Source organism: Puccinia triticina, chromosome 7A (genome assembly GCF_026914185.1).
Source record: "Puccinia triticina chromosome 7A, complete sequence".
Lineage (NCBI taxonomy): Eukaryota > Fungi > Basidiomycota > Pucciniomycetes > Pucciniales > Pucciniaceae > Puccinia > Puccinia triticina.
This window is the reverse complement of record NC_070564.1, coordinates 7100755-7124064: the sequence shown is the minus strand read 5'-3', so window position 1 is coordinate 7124064 and position 23310 is coordinate 7100755. Positions and strand designations below refer to the sequence as shown.

The 23310-nt window shown below is 48.8% G+C and overlaps 2 protein-coding genes across 2 annotated transcripts; one reads left to right on the top strand and one right to left on the bottom strand.

The window, feature by feature from the left end:
• Positions 1-7311: 7311 nt before the first annotated feature.
• Positions 7312-8130, bottom strand: PtA15_7A790 (uncharacterized protein; the record flags this gene model as incomplete). Its single annotated transcript, XM_053171434.1, has 4 exons — positions 7312-7318; positions 7395-7549; positions 7635-7800; positions 7982-8130. 4 exons carry the CDS (start codon positions 8128-8130, stop codon positions 7312-7314), a joined length of 477 nt encoding a protein of 158 aa, XP_053022616.1.
• A 1018-nt stretch (positions 8131-9148) lies between these two features.
• PtA15_7A789 (uncharacterized protein) lies at positions 9149-10608 on the top strand (the record flags this gene model as incomplete). The annotated part of the gene is made up of 6 exons (XM_053171432.1): positions 9149-9624; positions 9694-9721; positions 9792-9915; positions 9980-10063; positions 10130-10215; positions 10282-10608. The coding sequence occupies 6 exons, from the start codon at positions 9149-9151 to the stop codon at positions 10606-10608; spliced, it is 1125 nt and encodes a 374-aa protein (XP_053022615.1).
• Between the last annotated feature and the right edge of the window lie 12702 nt (positions 10609-23310).

Genomic DNA, 23310 nt, shown 5'->3' with positions numbered 1-23310 from the left:
CAAGAGTGTTAGGGCAACATGAAACACAGACAACGGTATCAAGAGGAATAAAAAAAAATTGATCAATATAATTTGATCAATACACGCTATACTGATTAATATACAACATCACAAATTCATCCATCTTGGTAGTGATGGAGGGGTTTGGCGTTGTGGTGGCTGGCTGGCTTTTGTGGCGGGTGGTTCAAGGTTGTTTAGGGAGGGTGTCAAAGAAGATGCGGACCCGCTTTGCAAAGCGGTTGTATTCGAAGGGCTCCGCCTACAGTAGTTCAAATTTGAGGACGTCGCCCTGGACGTCGTCGGGCAGTCCTCTGGTGAGCCACTCCGCCAGACTGAGATACAAGATAACCAGTGGATCATAATTGTAGTTGATCATGCGTTGTAGCGTTTGTGCTCAATTCTTGTACTGTGCAAATGTTTTGCCTTGGTCCATCTTGATGGATTGAATTTTTTGTTGGAGGCCATGTCGCCAGCGTATGGGTAGCGCCGCGCCAAAGAGGGTGGTTTTGAAGCTGTCCCACAATCCGTTGAGGAACTTTTTGGCATCGTTTGAGTAGTAGGACAGTAGATTTGTTTCTTTGATCAAATTGCAGGTGATGCGGATTTTGTCGGCGGTGGTGTGGACGGCTTTGGTATCAAAAAAAATTTCCAGGCTGTGTATCCAAGCAAGAAATGGTTCCGTTTCTTGATATGGGCCCAAGTAGGTCGGTCCTTCAGACGTGCGGAACCGTCGGAGATCAATGTGGTTATCCACTGAGGTCGTGATTGGGGGAGGTGTCAGACACTGAGACACTAACTCCATGTGTCTACAATGCACAGTACATTTCTTATAGCCTAATGGGTAAAGACTGCTCTAATGATTGACTCATGTACATAAAGTCAAGAGTTCAATTCCCTGTCTTTACATTAATTATGTACCTTTTATTTCAATGTACTATTATTATGTACTTACTACATATTTCACACTCTTTAAAGTATGTAATTAAACTTATTTCACATTGATTACATACGTGTTTATACAGAGAGAGATAATCTTATCTCTCTATGTATTTGTCCTGATTAAGCCTAATATATGTACAAATAGGGTGATTACATACATATTTATGTAAATCGCCTTCTGAATTTCGTGTTCATTCCTCTCCTTGGAGTTAAGGATCCCTCAGGTCCTTGACTCGAAGGAGCGAGCTGATCCTGTAATATAAAAGGGGGGGTCTTTCCCCTGGAGAGATCTCCCCCCAAGATTATTACACATACAAACCTGTGAACCTTACTTTGAAACATAAAGTGAATAATCTACTAACTCTCTTCTTTTACAGCTTTCCTCTTTGTGTATTTCTCCCCTAGGTACAGGTGGGTGTTATAACACCTGTATCCTAGAAGACAAGACGCTCATACCTTGTGTAGCCACGGCGCCTGGCTCGAGTAATCTCGCCGCGTCCCCTTTACATAAGGGTGCTAGCCCCTCCGCATTATAGCGTTGAGGCGTGGTTTCCTCCCATTGGCCTTTTTAGGTTATAGTGTGGCAATTATTACCGCTGGCCGCTACTCAAGCCGCTACAGCGTGTACCTCAAACCCATCAACTCCGTGTCACATAAGAGACCGGAGCTGACAGGAGGGGTCCTTCGCGGCGCTGAAGCTTAGATAAGGGTTTCTTCCAGGCGGGCTAGCCGGTCTGCGTCGAACTTTGCCCGTTCTTTGGCTGCCTCCTGTGCTGCCCGGAAGCGGTCTGCGTCAGCCTTTTCTTGTTCTTTGGCAGCGTCCTGCGCTGCTTTGCTCTCGCCTCTGCGGCACGTTGCGCGTCCAAGTTTGCCTGTTGGAGGTTCAACATGGCGCTTTGGAGCTCTGCGATGAAGTTCATGCTATCCGCTGCCGGGTTCATGGTGGTGGAGGGCGCTCGCAAGGTGTTTGGGGCTGGCTCGGCCGGCGGGTTTGGTGTCTCACTGGGGGGCATTGAAAGAGGTCGGGGGCCGGTGGTGGTGGTGGTGAGTGGCTCACTGCACTGCCAGCATAATTAGCTGGGTTAAGGTTATCCCAGTTAAACTGGGATGAACTCAACCAATTTAAACTTGGTTGATCTCAACTGATGAAATATAAATCCAAGGTACCCCCCTTGGATTTATATTTCATTGGTCAAGATCAACCCATTTTAAAGTGGTTGAGTGCATCCCAGTTAAACTGGGATGACTTCATCCCAGCCAAATATGTTGGCAGTGCTGGTTGATGAAATTTGGGCAATGGGACGGGGGGAAGGGGGGAGAGCTGGCGGGGCAGATAAGGTAGGGTTAAATGGGCCTGCTGGTGGCGGGGGCGGTTTCACCAAATGTGGTTTGACCGGAGACCACGCTTGAACAACAGGTGGAATTGAGCTGTCCGTTGAAAAAAAAGGAGGTCGCTGGGCTTCTGGGGAAGCCAATTGCTTGCGGGAGGGTGAGGGAGGTCGATAAGGAGGGGGGGGGGCAGGGTGCTAAGGGTGGGATGGCCGCCAAGGCCGGTTGCGAGGTTGAGAGTGGGGCTGCGTGCAAGGTTGTTGCTGCGGGTGGCGGTAGAGCGGTGTGGAGAGCCATTTGACGTTGTTTTTCCGCTGCTGCTGCCACTTTCTTTGATTTGTTGGCGGCCTGTATTACCGCCTCGGTGTCTGTCAGTGGGAGAAGTTGGTCGGCCGAGGTCGTTTGTCTAGTGGACATGAGACAAGGGTGAGGCAATCTTTTCTCGTAACGATCCAGTGGTCGTTTGGCGGGACGAAGTCAATCAAATGATAGGTTCAAGAAAAAGTAAGTGTAAGTGCTTGCTGAGGAGCGCTTCACTAGACAAGGTCGAGGGGCAGCTTTTCTAGAACCACTGTTTATTATATTGCAGGTGGAAGAGCTAGCTCGGGGGAAGTCTCAGTACTTCCCTCTATATACAACTTTGGAGGAGAGAGAGAGAGAAGGGAAAAAGGGAAGAGGAGAAAGGAGAAAGGATGGTTGCTCACCTAGCTTGGGGGAAGTCTCAGTAATTCCCTGCCGAGCTAGGAGCGGCGGGACTGGGGGGACTAAGTAGGGCTGTCGGTGTTGGTCCGTGATACCCTTGTGATACTTCCTGTGAGGTCGTGGGGGCCGCGGCTCACAGCTTGTCAGCTAGAGAAAGTGTTAGGTTCTGGACTGCAGAGGGGGCTTACCTCTTTGCAAAGCTGGTTCTGGGTTTGCTTCTAGCCGCGCCAGTTTCCTCAAGGGTTTCTGGGGGTCTGGGTCTAGATTTTGATGTAACCGCGCAAGCTTCCTTGAAGGTTGCTGCGGGCCTGGGTCCTTAATCTCACAGGAGGTCCTGAACCTCGGTAGGTCCACACGTTCAGGAGGAAGGATCAGGGTTACTTCCCGTTTAACTCCACCGTCCAACGCTGCTTTTTCAAGGGCCTTAAAGTGGTCTTGGTCGATCTTGCGCTGATCAGCAAAACGGTCTGCCTCATCTTTCCGTTGTTCTGCGTCATGTCAACTTTGTTCTGTGTTAATGTGGTGTTGTTCTTTGGCTTGTTTCTGTGCAGCCTGGAATTGCAGTGCAGTGTTCTTCTGAATAGTCAGAACCGCTGTGGTAGACGGAAAAGTGGAAAAATAAAAGGTTTTTTTATATGATTCAGATTTACTCATACTAGGCCTCAAGATACCAACAAATGGACCTCAGAAATGGATTCTAAGGCCGATTTTACCCTTAGTCACCACTGGAGGCGTTACCGGAGCCCCTCTGGATTGGAACCTACACCTATTTAGACCACTGGACACCCATCAAATGTTCAACATACTCAGTCACCAACCTGTCACAAGCCATAAGCCAAGGATCACAGCATTTCACAGGATACAAACATACATCTCCCCATCAGACTACAGCCATTAGATATTATCAAGTACTCTTCTATTCCCATATTATGACATCATCCCAAACTGACTCTGCAGCCTCAGATTTCATTTATGCAACCCCTGCATCCACCTGTCAACTTATGCAGTCTACTGTCACTTTACACAGCCTTCATGCGGCCCTACTTGTAAGGACTCCAGATGAGTCCTTCACTGTTCGTCGAAGAGGGGCACAAAGACCAGAGCCAGGAGGCCTCTGAGAGCAATTCTAGTTCACGGGTGTGCTTCTTTGCAGGTGAGGGAAAGAAAGGTTAGCCGGAGAGATGTGGGGAACAGGATCTCTAGCGGCTAGGAAGGGGAACAGGCTTGAACTAAGCGGGCATGGAATGTCACAAGCTGAGGTGATCTTGTGAAACCCCAAAAAGAGGTGGGGGCTTCACACTACTGCATTCTTCTGAAATCATTTATGTAACCCTGACATATTATGACATGACTTGTATCTACTCCCACCAGCTAAAATCCCTCAGACCCCTGTTCAGGCCAGCTGTAATACCTCATCCAGGGTACCCCTTGTAGCTAAAATCCCTCACACTTGTCTATATGAGGAGCTCTCTCCCCCCCAGTTGCTTTTTCCTCAGCTCAGTACTCCCCAGTTATTTTGTCAGCCTTGGTGATGCCAAGAACGGAGTTCTTCTAGCCACACCGGGTGATAATTTGAAAAAAGGATATATTTGTTTTGTTTTATCTCAAGGAAATGAAGAATAAGATATATTTTTTAAGGGAGGGGCCTGCAAACAGGGGTTGTTTAGATCCCTCCAAGGATAGCTGCTGGGGCCTGCTAGCAGGTGTAGTTCTGTTCCCAGTCTTACGAGTAAAGGGAAATAGCGTCAATAAGAGAAAAGGGCTTTTTACTCACTTTATAAAAAAGAACCAATTCTTATTGCTGCAAAAGAAAATCAAGAAGTTTCAACAGGCTAGAGACGGCAACGGTTCAAAGACTAGATCGATTGAAAGCTGGTAGAATATCAAGGCAATGCAGGTGTTAGAATGTCGGTGGTTTGTCTTAAGCTGAGGAGAGCAATGATACAGGAAGAACTGACCTTCTCAAATACTATTTTGCTCTCCTTGGTTGTGAGTCTTTCCGCTAATCTGGCTTGTTTCTATGGGGCTGTTGATTTCTGTTGGTTTATTACTCGCGAGCTCGAATGGGGCGGGTAGTTATCGGTGTCAATCGGTTTATTACATTCAAGCTTGGATGAGGCAGTTGGTTTTCCAGAAGATCTTAGATGGGGAGGATCTCTTGAAAGTCATTGGATCTGTGACACATGTCACTTGAATGTCCTTGACAAGTATGGCTTGCGCACCTGGGTTTAGTTTATTATTCACCCGGACTATATTTCTGATACTCAATAGTTTTAAGGATTAATATCAATTTAAATTATCTGTACATTATTAAGGCCCCGTTTGGAGCCAATATAAATATAGATGATATAATCATTGGTTAATTCAATGAAAACTACAAAATTCAACATAAAGCCTCCAAATATTTTTTCTAGGCAACCTACAATACTGGTCTCTTCAATTATGAAGTCAGATTCAAATGATTCAGCCATATTCAGTACTGTAGTACCATTATATTGCTTTTGACCAAAACAAAGCAATATAATGGTATTATGGTGCTGGAGATGGCTGAATCAGTTAGATCCGACTTCATAGTTGATGAGACCAGTACTGTAGGTTTCCTACAAAAAAAATTGGATTCTTTATGTTGAGTTTTGTATTTTTTATTGAATTTACAAGTGATTATATCACCTATATTTATATTGGCTCCAAACAGGGCCTAAGTATTATATATTTCTATGTATTTCTTATATATTTATATTATATGTGACAGATCACATAAATACTAGAGGCCAAGGCGGCTCCGCCGCTGTGGGGTCTCAAGACAAATGGTTGTGTTGCTGCACCGGTATGCAATAGGCAAAACTGCCTGAAAAGCCAGCATGACCTCTGGAATCTCCACAATTAATGATGAAGTCTCACCATCTTGTTTGGGTATTTATGTAAAACAAGTGGTCACATTCTTTCCAACACTTTGCAATATGGGACCAATATGAAAGTTTTATTCAATTCTGCTTATCAATAATAGCACCCATTGAAGGGCTGGGCAGATTGTCTGCTTTCCCTTTGTGTTCTTCGACCGTGCTGATTGGTTGGTGCTCAAGTTTATCCCCTAGCCGAGCTGGCAAATCTAACTTCACAAAAGGTCGGGGAGCTCTATTGGAGGTCAATGTCAAGGTTGTTGTTTTTAATGCTTCTGGATCCAAGCTTGGAGGGGTAATTTGCTCAGGTGAAGCTTTTGGAATAAAGCAAGCTTGAGGGCAAAACCTGGGACAACTCTTCATGGATGGTTGATGGCTGCAAGACTGTGTTGGGGTTATTGAGTCAGTGGCGCTGACTGGGTGGTGCCGGTCAGCTGGCTTGGAAAGGGGGGGGGGGGGGGGGGGGGGGGGGGGGGTGATGTGGCTTCTTAATTGTCCTGGTGGGATGATCAGACAGATTCTCAAGAATTTTATTCCAGGTTAAACTTGGACGGCACTCTAGTTCTCCCGCAATCAGCATTGGTCGCAGCGCAAAAGATAGACTGTGAATGGGTCATCAACCATAAGGTGCTGTAGAGTCTTATCAAAACAGAAATGTTGAGATTCACCTATGCCACCGGCAAGTTGTTTGGTCAATTTTCTCTTTGGGTCTCAACTCACAATCCGGCGCTCCTCTGGTTTAAGGTAAAATCTTGAACCGTTGTGAGAAAGCGTCTAGTCATCACATTTGTACTACCCAGTTGCGTAGACACTAAGCTTGCTGTATTTGAGGTTGCTTACTTTTAGCTCGCCCAAGATGAGGTATGAAATGTAGATGTCACTGGCTCAGGACGAGATAGTTTAGATTTCTCGACGTATAATTGTACCCCTCTTCAAGTCAGGCTTGGCTTGGCTTTGTTTTCTGGAATTTCAACCTTTTGATCACTGTATGTTTGATAAGAAAGTAAGGCCGTCAACCTTTTGCCCTATTGCATTGGCGCAAAATTTTGAGCATTTACTATGACATGTTTGTGTATTGTGGGACTTCAATGTTGACAAGGAACCATCAGCCTTGATGATTTACGGGTAACAAAATAGTTACCAGGCAATATTGATTGGATTAAAGGTTCCCTGCGCACACTAACTTTCCTCGCCTGATTCAGAATTAGCTTGTAGTCCATTTGCATGGTAATGTCGAGTAGAGTTCCAAAAATGTGGGGGACAGGATTTAAAGAACTTATATGCTGTAAGAAACCTGTAAACATTGGCGTGTTGACAAGAAATGATACGGGAATATATTTTTAATGCATTTTTTTTATTTATTTTCATCAGCTGGACATGAATAGTAGGTGGCGCCATGTTGAAAGACCTTTCCCGCGCCGTTTATGGCTAGGGTTTCCCATTAAGCACTGAAAAAAGACCGAGGTCAGCTATTGCTAGACCGAAAGCAGCTGATCAGAAGATGTCAGACAATTTGAAACTCACTCTTGCTTGGCCATTTCACATATGAGATCAAAGACCCGGCAAGAGTACCCCCACTTGTTGTCATACCAGCTGACAAGTTTGACAAAGTTGGGGTTCAGGCTGATACCAGCCTTGGCATCAAAGATGCTGGAATGACTGTTGCTGACAAACGGCCACTGAGAAATTGGCAGTTGGGACTCGGAAAGCCATACCAGTAATCTAGAATAGATAAATCCAGTTGTGCATGAGTCTAAATGAAACTGAGATTAGCTGCTGATCAAGAAGAACCTTGCCATTGAGATCAGGGATGACTTTGCCGACAGCCTTGGCAGCTCTGGTGCTTGAGGGAATGATGGTGGCAGATGCACCACAGCCACCACGCCAGTCTTTACCCAAAGGCCCATTGACGGTCTTTTGGGTAGCAGTGCTGATCCAGAAACTGGTCAGCTTATAAGCAACGCATGTACATCGGTGAAAAAAAAGGATGTACTCAAGCCAAACTGAATTATTTGCCAAGGGAAATATAAATGGGGAGGGGGACCAGATTTCAATGCATTTATCTCACTTTGGAATGGAAGAGAAGCGAGTGAAATGCTCAACTGTAGAACATCCATTTTGGCGGGATCTTGTCTTTGAGACCCATTTGTTCCAATTGCTCCAAGACGCAATCTCTTTTCATCCTGAAATGTTTCTGGAGAGCCAGCTTATCTTTTTTAACCCTGTTGAACTCGAGTAATGGGATAGCTGCCATTTGCATGATGTGAATAGACCCGCCATCCAGGAAACTTCCACTCTGTGATAGAGCTCCAATCAATGGCTTAGGCCTGGATACATAATCAGATTGCAATATTGGGTCAACACGTTTGATGAGAGCTAAGCAAGCAGAGTGGTTGGTTGCTTACCCTATGACCCAACATACTTGCCAACCTGGACACCGCCTTTAGTGCGAGCTTAACAAAGCCTCACTGTGAGAGCCCCAAAGAGCCAGCCCCGCAGGGTCTCTGTCTCACAGAGAGGCTTACCTGGCCTGAGAGCCCCAGGAATATCCGCCTGTATTAGGCTTTTTTTCACATTTTCCTTTTTTAAAAATCAACCATTCATCTGTTGAAGTCGCCCCTCGGGACTTAAGGAGTGCTTGGCATTGCGCTTCTTTTGATGCAATTTGAGCCTTGTAGCTCCCGATATAAGGCCTGATCCTCCCAGTTGAAATTTCCAATCACGGAGGAAAAGTGGCCATGTAGGGAGTGAGATTTACTGTACAGAACTGTACAACTCTATTAGTCATCTCAAAGGATTCGTGGAAAGTGAGCTCTTTTGAGCCCATCTCCAGCTCATGGGAGGAGGGCAATGGTGACATGCCTACCACCAATTTGAAGAGGAGATGCAGGTCTTTCACCGGTTCAAGAGGCGGGCAACATGCCCTCTGGGAAGTGGGGGATTTGGGGGCACAAAGTTGGCCACCTGCAAAAAACACCAACTGCACGCGGGGCTCTCACGCCAGGAATCGTGGATTGCACGCAAGTCCCTCCCTGACGGGAGGTCGCACTTCGTGCGAGGCGCTTCTGCCCCCCGGCAGGCGAGGGACTTGTGCTAAGTTCGCCTTTAGTGAGAATTATGTAACAAAGCTCCTTTGTCAGATTCCACGTTGGGATTGGAGTATGGAAAGCTGGATCGAGCTGACCAATTTTTTGGTCAATCCGTCGATGATTAATTGACATCTGGCCACAGAATATGAGTCCCAGTCGCTCAAGATAGATTGGAGTACTTTCGGGTGAATGCTCACCTTCGACGTATCTGGCAGCCGGAGCGTTTCTTGTTCTGGCGACGTTTACCTCGTGGATGTGGTGGTGGGACTGCTGGGCTTAGACTGGATAAGTTTCCAGCAGAACGGGTGGCGGATCTACGACGTGGTGATGATAGCGGGGACGTTTGGGACGACGGTGCCGACGATTGTGTTGCCGGGGCAAGTGACGAACGTGACGATCCAGTTCCAGAAGTTCTTCCTGGTGGCGATCGCGTTCAAGCTGGTGATGAAGAACAACGAGCTCAACCAGCTGTTCCAGACCGCCCTGTCCAGCCTGCCCTCGATCGCTAACCTCATGAGCCTCTGGATCGTCTTCTTCCTCGTCTGGGCTATCCTCTTCGTCGAGAACTTCAGCCTCACCCGCGCAGGCCCGACCTCCCTCACCCGCTACTCCAACTACCAGAGCCTCGCTAACGCCCTCGTCATGCTTGCCATCCAAAGCACTGGGTCCGTCTTCTCACATTCCCTCTCTCTGTCACAAACACTCTCTGAAACTTCATTCCCACTGTCTCTCAGGGAGGGATGGACCGCTTTCATGCACGACGTCAGTTCCTCGCTTCTCAGCACACTTTTTTTTCACTATGCGCGGCCGACTGACTTCTTCTCCTGCGCAGTATACCGTCGAGCCGCCGTACTGCGTCTCGTCGCCCTACTTCTTGTTCAATGATTGCGGGAGCGCCGCCGCCGCTTACATCTTGTTCATCTCGTGGAACGTCATCTCGATGTACATCGTCCTCAGTAAGCTGGCCTCCCTTCCCCCGTCGGGACAGATCTCCGTGCTCATTGAGCCTGGCTTTCGCAGACATGTTTACCGGGTTGGTCGTCAATAACTTCGCTTACGTCTTCCAGTTGTTTGGAAAAGTCAAAGCCGTCGATCGCGAAGAAGGTGCATCATTGAGTCTGTTGCTGGGGGATTCAGAGGAGGCTAATTCATGGTTTTGGGCCGGTTTAGTGCGCAGGTTTAAGGAAGCTTGGGCCGAGGTGGGTCGCGACCGGACGGGATACCTGTCTCGGCACCAATTCATCCCCTTCTTCTCGGTAAGCACAGACCGCCCGTATTCAAGACCAGAAAGACTGACAATGTGAGATGGGATGTTTTGTTAGCGTTTGAGCGGGGCGTTTGATGTGAGCATTTACCCGGACACCCTGAAGATGAGGAACCTGGTCGACGGGGCCGCCGGGATCGGCGCCGAGGCCAAGCGGGGCGCGTGGACGGTCGCCAGTGCTGTCAATCCTGCACGCTCGCTCGACGTCGACGAGCTCAACGCCCGGCTCGCACAGGCCGATTGGGCCAAAGTCGTGGCGTGGGGGGCGTCGGTGGCGCAGGGGCCACGGCGAATAAGTATGGTGCAAAAAAAATATTGCCTTGGCTGGGCTGTAAACTTGTCGGAGGGAGGTGGTCTTGAGGGCTTGTTGCAAGGGCCGAGGTGAGGCTGGAAGGGTCAGGCCGGCTCGGGGGCAATGAGCAAAGGGTTAGACGGTATTGATTGGGTTGCACGTATGTCATTGGGAGGGGGGGGGCGTGGTTGAGTGGTTGTAGCTGTGGTTACAAGATGTGGATTGTTGCTGGTTGGTCGGGCAACGGTCTTTGGAGGACGCCCGTGGCGAGAGTTTTGGTGGTGTATGGTTGTTGCTCAAGGTCTGCATTGTTGTTGGGTGGATGTTTTGGAAGTAACGGGGCGAGGAGGAGTGATTATAAAAGGAGAGGTGGGTTTGGTGTGATTTTCCTCAGGCGACCCACGAGCTGTAATTCCAGCCAGGGGTTGTCTCACCCCCGTCCGCTGTTGCAATTGCGCAGTCCGGCAGGGGATATTTGTGGGCCCCCCTTGTGCTTTAGGGCTGGGGGTCTTCCTCCCAACGCTTTTTAACCCTGCTAGACAGGGATGGGTGTTGGGCCACGGTGCGTCAGCTTGCTGCGCTAGGTGGCTGGGTGCGGGCGCTTTTGGGTTTTGTTCTCTGTTGTTGTTATTTGTCTGGTTTGGTGCAAAACCTCGGCATTTTGTCAGCCTTTTTGTATGAGGGAAAACCTCTGATTTTTTTTTTTGTATTTTAGATTATTGTAGGGGAAACCCCCTTTTTTTTTCTATGAATCTGAGACTTTAATATACTTGGATCTGTCACAAAAACCGTAAAACATTAATTTAATATTATTTATAATTATTTATAATATAGGTGTTACGCTGGCTTGCGCTGCGTAGCCGGCTGACATATTTACATACCACCTTCACACTTACCATCACATCTATACCTCACCACAACCCTCATATTTGCAAATAACTACTAAAATCACCCTCAACTCTGACATACCTGTCATCAAACAACTTCATCTAGAACTAGACCAGACCTACACTGCCAGCATAATTGGCTGGGATGAATTCATCCCAGTTTAACTGGGATGCACTCAACCAATTTAAAATGGGTTGATCTCATCTTTCAGCCTTAGAGTCAACTCAGCTGACCTAAAGTCTGCCTTTTTCTACTTTTTACATATGAATTAATTTATGTCTTTTTTGTCTTAAGAGATAACCTTGTTTTGACTCCATATTCTGTTTACTCATGCAATTTTAACCCTAGTTACAACTCATCAATTCCTTGTAACTATACTCCTTCCCTGAGTTATTGAGTTGTGACGCGCATGCGCAGTTGTGACGTGTCAGCGCTACCAGGCGCGCCAAACCACATGTACATATGTAAATTACATAAGCAAACTGTGAAAATTTTCGTAGTCAGGATCCCCCTTGCCTGAGGCGGATCTACAGACTTCAGCACACCAGAACCACCACCCAGATAACCCCAGGATCACCACCAAAGAGCTTACAACACTCCCAGCATACCTACCGTCACAGGTGCCTAGGATATTGACAGTAAGTAACCTCTTTCACTGAACCTTGTTTATCTCAGAGGTACAACTCTGTGTCTTGCTTGATCTGCTCTTTCTGCTGGTTTTGTCTTCTTCTTGATCATAGGGCTGCCCCTCCAAATCTACTGGCCTTTGCCTCAATCTTGATCACAGGGCTGTCCCTTATTATCATTTGGCCTTTGCCTCAAATCTAGGTTACAGGGCTGTCCCTTAGGTTTCCCTTTAAGAACCTTGACTATCCAGAAGGAAGCTAAAAAATTGTGGCTGGATTAAACTTATCTAATCCAGATACCCTCCTGAGAGGAAGCTGTAGCACTTCTTAGCACAGATTAGCAGCACTCTTCTGAAGAGTAGCATTGCCAGTGGACGTGCATTCCCACTAGAATAACCTAGTACTTCTCTTTATCCTGATCTTGCTCAGTTTCTCTCTCTCTTTCTCTTTTTCTCTTATAGTTGTATTTTCTTTATCCCAAGAAATCCAACTATTGCCCCCCCATTTCTTGTGTCCTGCTGTCACTATAGAGACTCAGGCTCACATCGTCCAATGAAATATAAATTCAAGGGGGGTACCTTGGATTTATATTTCATCAGTTAAGATCAACCAAGTTTAAATTGGTTGAGTTCATCTCAGTTTAACTGGGATAACCTCAACCCAGCCAATTATGCTGGCAGTGAGCTATCACTTGATTAAAACTTGCCAAGCTTAGCTTGATGGGTCATGTTATCTGATAGCAAAAGGGCAGAGCTTTGCACCTCCATCATACCCTTCACCATTCAGCAAAAGGGTTTTGCAACCACTTTTGAGTCTTACACCGCTTTGAGCAACGGTGGGTCACTACTTTACAGTTATTGGTAAAGTAGCGTTATCCTAGCAATTTTTGGTCACTCTACGATAACCGGACTGGTAACCACTGTGAAATATGGTGCAATATCAGTAACCCACTCAGGGAGAGTTTCTTTTACAAGGAAGCTATGATATCTATGCCCAGAGCAGCAGTTATTGAGCAAGATATTGAGCAATAAAAGGCCATTTGAGGGCAAATTTGGCCTTTCATTGCTCATTAATGTGTTCATTTACCAGTAACAGCTGTATGAAAGGGCCATTCTAGGGCAAAATTGGCCTTTCATTACAATAACTTGTTAATTTACCAGTAACAGCCTTATGAAGAAAGGCCAGTTACAATAACCGTGACACAGCTATCCGCGCGCTAGCAATAACGATAACCGTGAAAAAAATAATTGAAGGTCACTACTTTACTCTCCTGGCCTGGTTATCGTAGAGTAAAGTAGCAACCCACCGTTGCTTTGAGGCAGTTTTTCTGTTATGAGCCGTAGCGTGGGCTCCTCAGCGCAGACTCACATGTAAATAGACTACACATACATTTCACGGACCATACTCAAGGCTCAAGAGGCTGGAGATCCAAGCCTGTTCCTCATCCTGCAATCTACCATATTTGATCCAGAACCCCTAGACTCCATCTTCCTCTCCCCAGAACAGACCATAACATATTGCAGGATCTACTTCACAAAGACAAAGATAATTAAGAACCCAAAAGACCAACAGAAACCAGATTGCTCCACCTCTAAAACCTTGAAAACCCCAATTCCAAAACCTTGAATATCCCTACTCTGCTCTTAGAAACCTTGAATACCCCAACTCTGCTCTTACAGAAACCAGATTGCTCTGCCTCCAAAACCTTGACTATCCCAACTCCGCCTTTAGAAACCTTAAATATCCCGCTCCAACATCACACCCTCCGCGGTCCCAGCTATACAATGGATGCCTCCAAAGCCACCAAACTCTGACAACAACTGGCCAAAATCACTAAGAGCATCTGCATTGGTTCGGCTAAAATCTAAGCTAAAATGGCGCACGTTAAGAGCCAAATGTAGCAATGCGGAGGGCACTCCACACCGGTTGAGCCAAATTCAACGCTAACTTGCCTGACTGCACCAACAACACCCACCACCAGTTTGTACCGGTAATCAAGAGAACTCAGCCCCTCTCAATGACCGAGTTTTACCGGTCATCAAACTCCACCCCACCTCCTCAATGACCGGTCAGACAGACCGTTGAATGGTCTGTCTGAGAGGCAGGAGTTTCCCCAATGAACTGTCACCGTTCATCGGGGAAACTCCTTCCTCTTGATGCCCGGGTTGTCCTGGTCATTGGGAGGGTAGATTAGTTATTGTAACCTCTCAATGACTGGTCAGAGCGGTCATTGAGAGGGTCAATTCTTTTGGATAACCTCTTGATAACCGGTACAAGCTGGTCATGGAGAAGGATGTGTCCTCTCAATGACCAGACAGAATGGTAGGAGATGCAGTAAAAAATTACAGATGGATTTCAGTTGAGGTCATTGTTCAATGATTGGAAACATGCTACATTGCGCAACTCCATCCAGGCAAGTTGATAGCTGAAGCCCTTGCCAGCCTGATCTTGAAAAAGCATCTTTGCCTGAGTGATCCAATTGGACGGGCTGCTTCCAGAGGGCGGGTTTTTCTCAATAGAAGTGTAGATTCCACAGAACTTTGTGACAGCCAGTCGGAGACCTGCCCATCTGCTCTTCAACAAAAATAAGCTATAAAGAATGGTGTTGAGATTGAAAAGAGGACTCACCGAGTTCTGAGGCTCTTTGAATCTTGTTCCTGACCAGCTGAGTTCTCATTAAAATGATTGGCAACCTCCTTCCAGAAGTGATCCATTTTCATTGAGTTCGATATTTGGCTCTGCGATATGTGAAGCCAGCTCCTCGCGAGTTGAACATCTTCTGTGTTGATAAAGTTTGTTCCGCAAGCCATTGGGAATTTGTTTTTGATTGTTTTTGAAACAATGGAAGAGATGTTGTGAGGGATGTGTGAGTCTGTTTGATATGGGTGATGCAAAGCTGCCTGCGGGAGGAATGCGCAGCTATAGCTTTGTCAATAAGTGTTGCCAGATTTGGCAACCTTTATCAACAAAAGCCAAAATATTTAACAATAGCCCGGGACTTACCGACACCGGTGTGGTGTTTCTGTCGCTAAATTTGGCTTAGCGCAGGGTTTAATGCAACCAATGCGGATGCTCTAAGAAGTGAGGTTAGATAACTAGTAGGTGCTAGTGACACAATTGCAAATGAAAGAACAATTATTTAAACTTTGGGACCAACTCGTCCATCATCATATTCTTACAATTTCACATACACAGCGGGTCAAACCCGACGCCCCGGGGGCGGCTTCCGGGGCGTCGCCGGGACCCTGCAAGATCGGAACGCCCGGAGGGCGCTTGGTAACTTACCGCCCTAGTGACGCCCTGATGGGGCGCATCGGGGGCGAGTCTAATGGTCCCAGGAGCGCCCCGCCGGGTCGCCCATGATGCGTTTCTCACTTTGAGGGGCGCAACTGTGACGCCACCCAGAGCCAGCTCCGCTGGGCCGAGAGGGAGCCCCGAGGCCAGCAAAGCTAAAAATATGGCTACTGCGGGGCTCAAACCGCCTAGTCTGTGGTCCGAACTAATCAAGAGGCCGCTCCTGACAGCTGCACTACACAGCTACCACTGCAGGCATCTCGATGTCGCTGCAGACCGCAGCAACATCTGACAATTCAGTGGGGATTCGAACCCCGCGCAACAAGTATGGTGTATCAAGCCCGTCTGGGCACTTGGCCCAGTCCCGCTGGGCACTCGGCCACGCGAGCTTGGGAGAGCGGGCTGGATTGGGTGGGTTCCGTGGGGCCCAATTCTTGGCACAGAGCCAAGCCCCGGGTGAGCCTACACAACCGCTGGGCCGATCCAATCCATTGGCTTCAAGCTCCTCCGGCCACCCTCTAACCTCAAAAACACAAAACAACCACCAGCACAACTAGCAGGCCACTCGAGTCAGGTGAGCAGACGTGTTGCATCCATCTATACACACTTTTTTTACAACTTTTTTCTACATTTTTTTCTTCTGTTGACCGTCATTTTTCTTCTTTTTAATTTGTTGTTCCAGAGTCCGTTCAGCGATCCCACCAAGTCGCCACTGAAGATTCAGGCAGACGTGGGGAGGACTCTGCATTGCAGAGTGATAAACCCCTGAGCTGTGGGGTGCATCACTCATCGTACAAGCCCACGGTGATACATTGCTCGGCGTGCGTGGCATGCTTTCTTGGGTATTGGCCCAGCGGGACTTGTCTCTGGACCCCCCAAACTTGGCTATGTGCCAAGTGGGAAATGTTTCTTGGCCACGCGCGCTTGGGGCTTGGCCCAGCGGGCTTTGGCCTGGGCACGTGAACTTGTTGATTTACACCCGGAACTTGGGCAAGTGCCCAGACGGGCTTGATGCACCATATTGCAGCGACACTTGGCCGGCTGTCCATCAGCCGGCCACCGGGGTGTGTACACACACCGCACCTCTCAATGGCTGGCACAACGACTGGTCACCGAGAGAAGTATGCACTCCTCTCAATGGCTGGCCCAAGGACCGGCCATCAGGAGCAGTCCTTGTGCCTGCCGTTGAGAGTTGTCCACACTCCTCTTGATGACCAGCATAACGACTGGTCATTGGGAGGAGGAATCCACACTCCTCTCAATGACCAGCACAAGGACCGGTCATCGGGAGGAGGAATCTATACTCCTCTCAATGCCAACACAGGCCGGTGTTGAGAGGAGTACATGCACCTCAATGCCCGGTCTGTGCCCTCCATTGAGGGAAGTGTGTATGTGCTCCTCCCGATGACCGGGCCTTGGGCCAGCCATCAAGAGGAGTGCGTACTCCTCTTGGTGACCGGTCGTTGTGCCGGCCATCAAGAGGTGTCTGTACTCCTCTTGACGCCAGTGTGTGCTTGCATCAAGAGGAGTGTGGACTCCTCCCGATGACCGGTCCGTGAGTTGGTCACCAAGAGGAGTGAGAGGAGTGTGTAATCCTCTTGATGGCCGGCACAAGGACCGGTCATCGAGAGGTTGTTATGTACGTACTGTGGTGGCCGGCTGTCCAAAGGCAAATCAGCCGGCCAGATGTTGCTGCAGCTGACCTTGCATTCTGATATGCAGTGTCATGATGTCGCTGCGGGCCGCAGCGACAGCGAGAAGCCCGCAGTGTACTTCGATGGAGGTCAACCGTAATTTGAGGGTTCATAACGGACTTCCCTGTGTTTTGCAACACTTTTGGGAGAAAATCATGACAAGTCAAAAAAAAAGTCAAAAAAAAAGTCAAAAAAAAAGTCAAAAAAAAAGTCAAAAAAAAAGTCAAAAAAAAAGTCAAAAAAAAAGTCAAAAAAAAAGTCAAAAAAAAAGTCAAAAAAAAAAGTTCAAAAAAAAATTGTTTTCTCGGGCTCTCACGTGGCAGAGCATCTTTTGAGGTGGTTGTGAGAAGAAAAAAAAAATGAAAAAAAATGATGCAAGAGGCCTCGGCAACCTGCATCGAGGCCGTGTTGTTGACTTGCAGTGGTCACAAGGTGATTGTTAGGTCGTACCTGAGGCTGTGGGGGGTGGAAATCCCTTGGGGGTCAGGAACGCCCTTGGGGCGCTTCGGCAGTTTGCAGGGCCCCGAGGGTGCAACAGCCCGACCGCTGCCGGGGCAGCGACCAGGTCGCCCCCAGGCCGGCACCGGTCTCCAAGGCATACCGAGGGCACACCAGTGTCGCCACCGGCCCCGGGGGCGAGCCTGGGTAGCCCTGGGTGCGTTCAGGGAGCGCTGACTGTAGGGCCCCGAGGGCGCAACAGCCCAACTGTCGCCGGGGCAGCGACAAGGTCGCCCCCAGGCCGGCACCGGTCTCCGAGGCGTACCAAGGGGGTACCGGTGTCGCCACCGGCCCCAGGGGCGACCCTGGGTAGCTTTGGGTGCGTTCAGGGAGCGCTCACTGTTGGGGCGCGAGTGTGGCGTTTTGGGGGCGCGCAAGTGGCGCTTTGAGGCTATGACACCTGCGGGGCGCGCCGCCAATTCTCGATTTGCCCTGCTGTGTAGAGAATCTTCCCGGTAGGCCCTGATGAACAGTTCTGATTTGATTGAAACTGGAAGAAATGCCACTTTTTTTTTCTTTCTGGCGGGATACGTGGGTTTTTGTTCTGTAAGCTTTCAAAATCAATGCTTTATGTTCACCCAGACTGGCTGGTATATTTTCTCCAGACGTTTGTTGTAAAAGCAGATGTGGGAAAATGGAACTTGTTTGATATGATGTCCAGTTTATTTGTTCAACACTCTGTGAAGAGATGCCCCATTACCATCTTGAGTCTTCCGCAGTGATGTCTGATACCAGTGATTTTAGAAGTGAAACCAAACCCTGTTCATCATCCAGTAGGTCTGTGTGTAAGCCGTTAGGAGTTCTGTTCCAAGCCCAGAAAATTGAAACACTAGAGGCCTTGACGCAGTTTTTTAGGGAGGTTATCATAATCGACCCACGATGAGGAAGTAGAGGTTAAGTGGTCCTTGTCAAGATTTTCTCTGTTGGTGTGGCTTGGGATGGAAACTTTTGAAACCAACTCCGTAATCAGAGCTGAAATTAAATCCAAATAAATTTTGAGTATTTACAATAAGGAAAGCTTTATCCTGCCTTACAATGAGTCTCCTAGTGGTTCCTCATGTGGTGTAAGTTCACTTGCATGAAGTTAGATGGGATTCCTTGTGGATAGTTCTGCTTGGCCGGCTCATTATAATTGGCGTAGTCTTCTAGTCAATCTTGTGGCCCTCATCAACATGGTACCTGTCCACGTGGCTCGGGAGGAAAGATGTCCAAGTAAAATTGTCAATCGGGGCTGAAGACGTGAGGTGGGGAAGGATTTCAACAGCAATCACACAAAATAGAAAGTATACTCAAGCATAATGACTGACCATATGTCTGCCTGTACTGGCTATAGCCGGAGTTGTGGCTGAGGTAGGAATCCTAGGAAGCTGATGAATTCTCCCAAGCTAGATCACAGCCATCAAGTCAAATTTGATGAGAAACGGGCAAGAGGATGCGCACAATCACATTACATGTAGAGAAACTGAGAGACAAGTTTATATACATGTAGATTGAAGGGGGTCTAGGAGAGCCCTAACGGTGTGGTGTTCAATCTTGTACACGCGGGGTCAACTTTAGAACTCGCGACAGCGCGCGGGAGCTTTCAAGACGCGTGGAGGATCAATTTTCCCGGATGTAACCCGTTTCAGGACTCAATCTTTCCGGATCTTTGGCGCGCTGGTTCCCTTTCTACAATTGCTTTTGGATCTTTTCTTTTGTTTCCTTGCTTTCTTTTATTTTTATTTTTTTTCGCTCTCAGTTGTTGTTTCATTTCTCATATGCGCGTGTTGGATGGTTGTGCTATGTGCTGGGTTGGTTTGGTTTTGTGTTTTGTTTCCTTTTGTCTGTTTCCTCTCTTTTGTGTTTGTTGCGCGCGTGGGTGTATGATGAAGGTCCCGCTGCGTGCTGCGCCCGGAGTCTAAGTTCTGTTCGAACTTAGACGATGGGACGGCATGGGAGACACTCTGAACCGTATTTTTCCATCAGAATTTTATTGATCTTCAGTATTGATCGCGATCCTGAGCATTTTCTCCGAGCTTTATCCATCCCGCTGACTCGCGGGACCCTTATCACGCACGTGGCGTAGCTTTGTCGATCATCTTCCTGTCTGACTCCGCCTTCCGGCGCCCTTTCGACGATCCCCAGATCCTCAACTTTCCTCATCCTTCCCGATTTTTCCCTTTTCTTTCTCTTCTCAACCCAAAACCCCGCCGACGCGCGCTCAACGCCGTCGTAAATCAAACACTCCCCTACCTCATCGCTTACAGATCCCCCTCTTCTTTCCGCGACCAATCCCCGGAGGGCATTCCCCAACCTTATCCCTCCAACAACTGCCGCCGCCTCGCACGGACGGAGTTCCACATTTGGTCCCCCGAGCCGGGATCGAACCAGCGACCTCAAGATTTACAGTCTCGCCGATTTTTCACGGTCTCGAGACGCTTGGCGGTCCTCTTTCTTCTTTCTTTTCTTTCTTTCTTTCTTTTTTTTAGTGTTCAGCGGCGGAGGCATAGGAGCTTAGAAGTAAGTCCTCCCAGTTTGTGCACCTCCAGGGCGTCTGCTACACAAGTCAAAGCATTACTTTAGCCACCGCTGTGAGCCACTCGAATTTTTCGCATACTCTTTTCCAATCAGGTCTCTTTTCCTCGCTTGCGATGGCCGACCCAGTAGAAGGCGCAAGGCGCGTGAAGATCAAGCCTCAGGACAAAGGCTTGGGTTTCGACGGTACGCATGTCGAGCGGTTTCTAGCGGATTACCAGCTGGCCGCGGACTTGGACGGCGCGTCAGAGTTTGATATGGCGCAGCAAGTGCGTTTCTTTGTGCGCAAGGTTGAGGTCAAGGACGTGTTGGAGACTCTTGACGGGTACGACCCGCCGAATTGGACTTCGCTCAAGGCTGCCATGCTCGCGTACTGGGGCCAGGTCGACACGGCGCGTTTCACCTTGCCGAATTTAGAGGCCTTGGCTCAATCGTGGATTGCTAAGGGTGGGGTCTTGTCTGTGGTGGATTATCAAGACTTTCGGCGCGTCTGGGAGCCGATACAATCCTATCTTCTTCGCAAAGCCCATATTGACTCAGTGGAGGAAATTCGGACTCTCTATTATCGATCGCTGTCAAGTGGAGTTCAGGAGCGCGTTAGAGATCACCTGATCAAGGCTAACACTATGATCACTACTCTTGATAACCGATTTAAGCTTCCCGCTTTCGAGATCTTGAAGACCGCGGTCGCGGAGGTGATGAAAGGCCAAACGGCTTTGACTTTTGAAGACGCAAGGACTTCTTCACCTGTTCCCGCAGGTCCTTTTCAGCAGGCCAACGACGTCATGCGGAAGATTGAGCAAGATCGTCGCCCTAAAGCTCCCGCCGCGTCAGAGAAGCCACCCGCTACCATCGACGACATCTCCCAGATGCTGCAATCTTTTGAGCAGCGCTTGGAGAAGAAATACGGTGCTCAGCCTCCTCAGTCCTCTGGCAATGTACCGCCGGCGGAGCGCGGTCCTTTGGTTTGCTACTACTGTCACCGTGAAGGGCACGGTACCGGACGCTGTTTCGAGCTCAAGAAAGACAAAGAAGCCAATCTGGTCGAGCAGAAGGGCAACAATTTCTTCTTGCCCAACGGGGCACTTATCCCTTTCGATTCCTCGCGGCCCATTCGTCATGTGGTCGCCTCTTTCCAACCTCCCCCTACCGCTAGCGTAGTCACGCCGGAATTCCGCGCTACGTGTGGCTCCCTCGATCCCTGGTACCCCCCGGCTGTCACTTCGCAGTCTTTTTCTGGATCCTACGAGGCGGATCCTGCGCGAAAGAAGCACGAGGCTCCAAATCCTTACAAGGCGCCTGCGGTTCCTCCTTCAGCCGTGCGGAAGCCGGTTAAAAAGTCTACGGCGCGTGCTCCCAATTCTGAAGTAGATGACTCAGATATGGAAGCTGAATTGTTTGAGAGGGTTCCTGCTTCTCCGACCGCGGGCCCTTCTTCTCCCGAGCAGTCTTCTTCCGAGCAGCCAGCCAAGCCTGCTAGCGCTGCGCCCAAGGTGCGCTTCGAGCGCGGTATCTCCAAGGATCATCCAAACGCCGTCGAAGGCGTGCTCAAGAAGATCTCCGGTCTCAAGGTTCCGGATTTGTCGGTTTCGGAGCTTTTAGCGGTGGCACCGTCTGTCGCTGAAGGCATGAAGCGATGGGTATCGCGCAAGCGCGTAGAGGTTGGAGCGGAGGAGCTGAAGGTCTCTTCAGGTACTCTGGCTGAGGGCGTGGATTTCAAGGCGAACGGATTTGAGCCGCGGCTCTACTCGTGCCCGTTGGGCTATTTGCCGTGCTTGGTGGGAGACGAGGAGAGTAATGCATCTCCTTTGGTGGATTCCGGATCCCAGCTTAACCTTATCTCGGATGCGATGGCTAACAAGTTCAATATTAGCCCGCGCGTCAACTTTAGTTCAGCAGTCTACGGAATTGGCAATCAAGCCTGTGAACTGGTTGGTGTCGCTGAGGACGTTCCGCTCCGCATTGGCAAATCCATCGTGGGCACGTGTCACTTCTGGATCACTCGAATGGCCGGGCCCATGATCTTGGGGCGGCCCTTTCTCATGGATTTCGACGCCACTCTCAACTTTTCGGCAGAAGTAGGCGAGAGGATCTTGCTCCCGGACTCAAATGGGAGGAGGATAGAGGTTTCCCTCTGCGCGACGGATTCGGGACGGTGGGAGCGCGAATTCCCTAGCAATGGGAAGAAGGCGATCCTGACGCACTCAAACACGGCGCGCGACGACCCTGTCGAAGGGCGTCATTTTTTATGAGTAAAGTTGATCTGTCAAGTGGCCGTGTTAATCTAGGATCTCGCCCACGCGCCGCTGGATCAACTCATCATCAAGAGATTCACCGGCTTTGTTCCATTTTCTCGTCCAATAATCAAAATATCAAATCGAAAAAACATGAAGAAAACACTAAACCTCTCAAAAACATATCTTCAGATCTCAGGTCACTTCTTTTTTCCGGCTCTATTGGCGTTCTTTCTCACGGTCTTTTTTCTTTCTCTGGCGCGGCTCTTGGCGCGTTTTCTTTCAGCGATGGTTTATTGGAGCAGGGTGGAATGGAGGATATGGGAAATTCGCGGAGGTTTGGGAGACAGGAAGTAAGTTCCTCCCAGTTATGCACCTCCCAGGGTTCTACTACGTCGTCATTAGCATTACATGCCACATCTGTGAGCCTCGCCGGTTGTTCGCCTCTATCTCCCGTTTTAGGCGACTTCCCATCTTCTCAAACTCGTCTCCGCGACGAGAATAAACTAGCGTCTCAATCCCCTCTCTGCGAAGAGAACAAACTAGATACGTCCTATGGCGTCCTCCGCAATGAGGGTAAAACTAGACTCCGCGATGAGTCTAAACTCCCGAGCCTCTGCAACAAGGAAAAACTAAAGATCCTCCGCAATGAGGTGAATCTACGATTTTCTTTATTTTGCGAGGGAGGTGAAGTGGAATTTGGGGCACCGCGGAGGGACTTTGGACTGAAAGTAAGTTCCAACCAAAGTGCACCTCCGGAGCGTGATGCTATACCAAGTTGTTGTACCCTACCGCGTGCCACAGTCGTGAGCAAAGGACATTCGCCTCGTTTTTCGTTTTCAGACAAGGCACCCTTCGAAGATCGCGCCGAACACCGCACGTGGACACTGATGGAGTGCGGTTTGAAGTTCCAAGAGCAACTTGCGCTGGTGGATGCGTGGTCGCGGGGCGAGTTCCTCACGTTTGCGGCGAAGTATAAGCCGGTTTCGAGGAAGGTTAAGCCGGTCAATCAGGCCATGCCTCAAGGTCTAAATCCTCCTTTGCGTC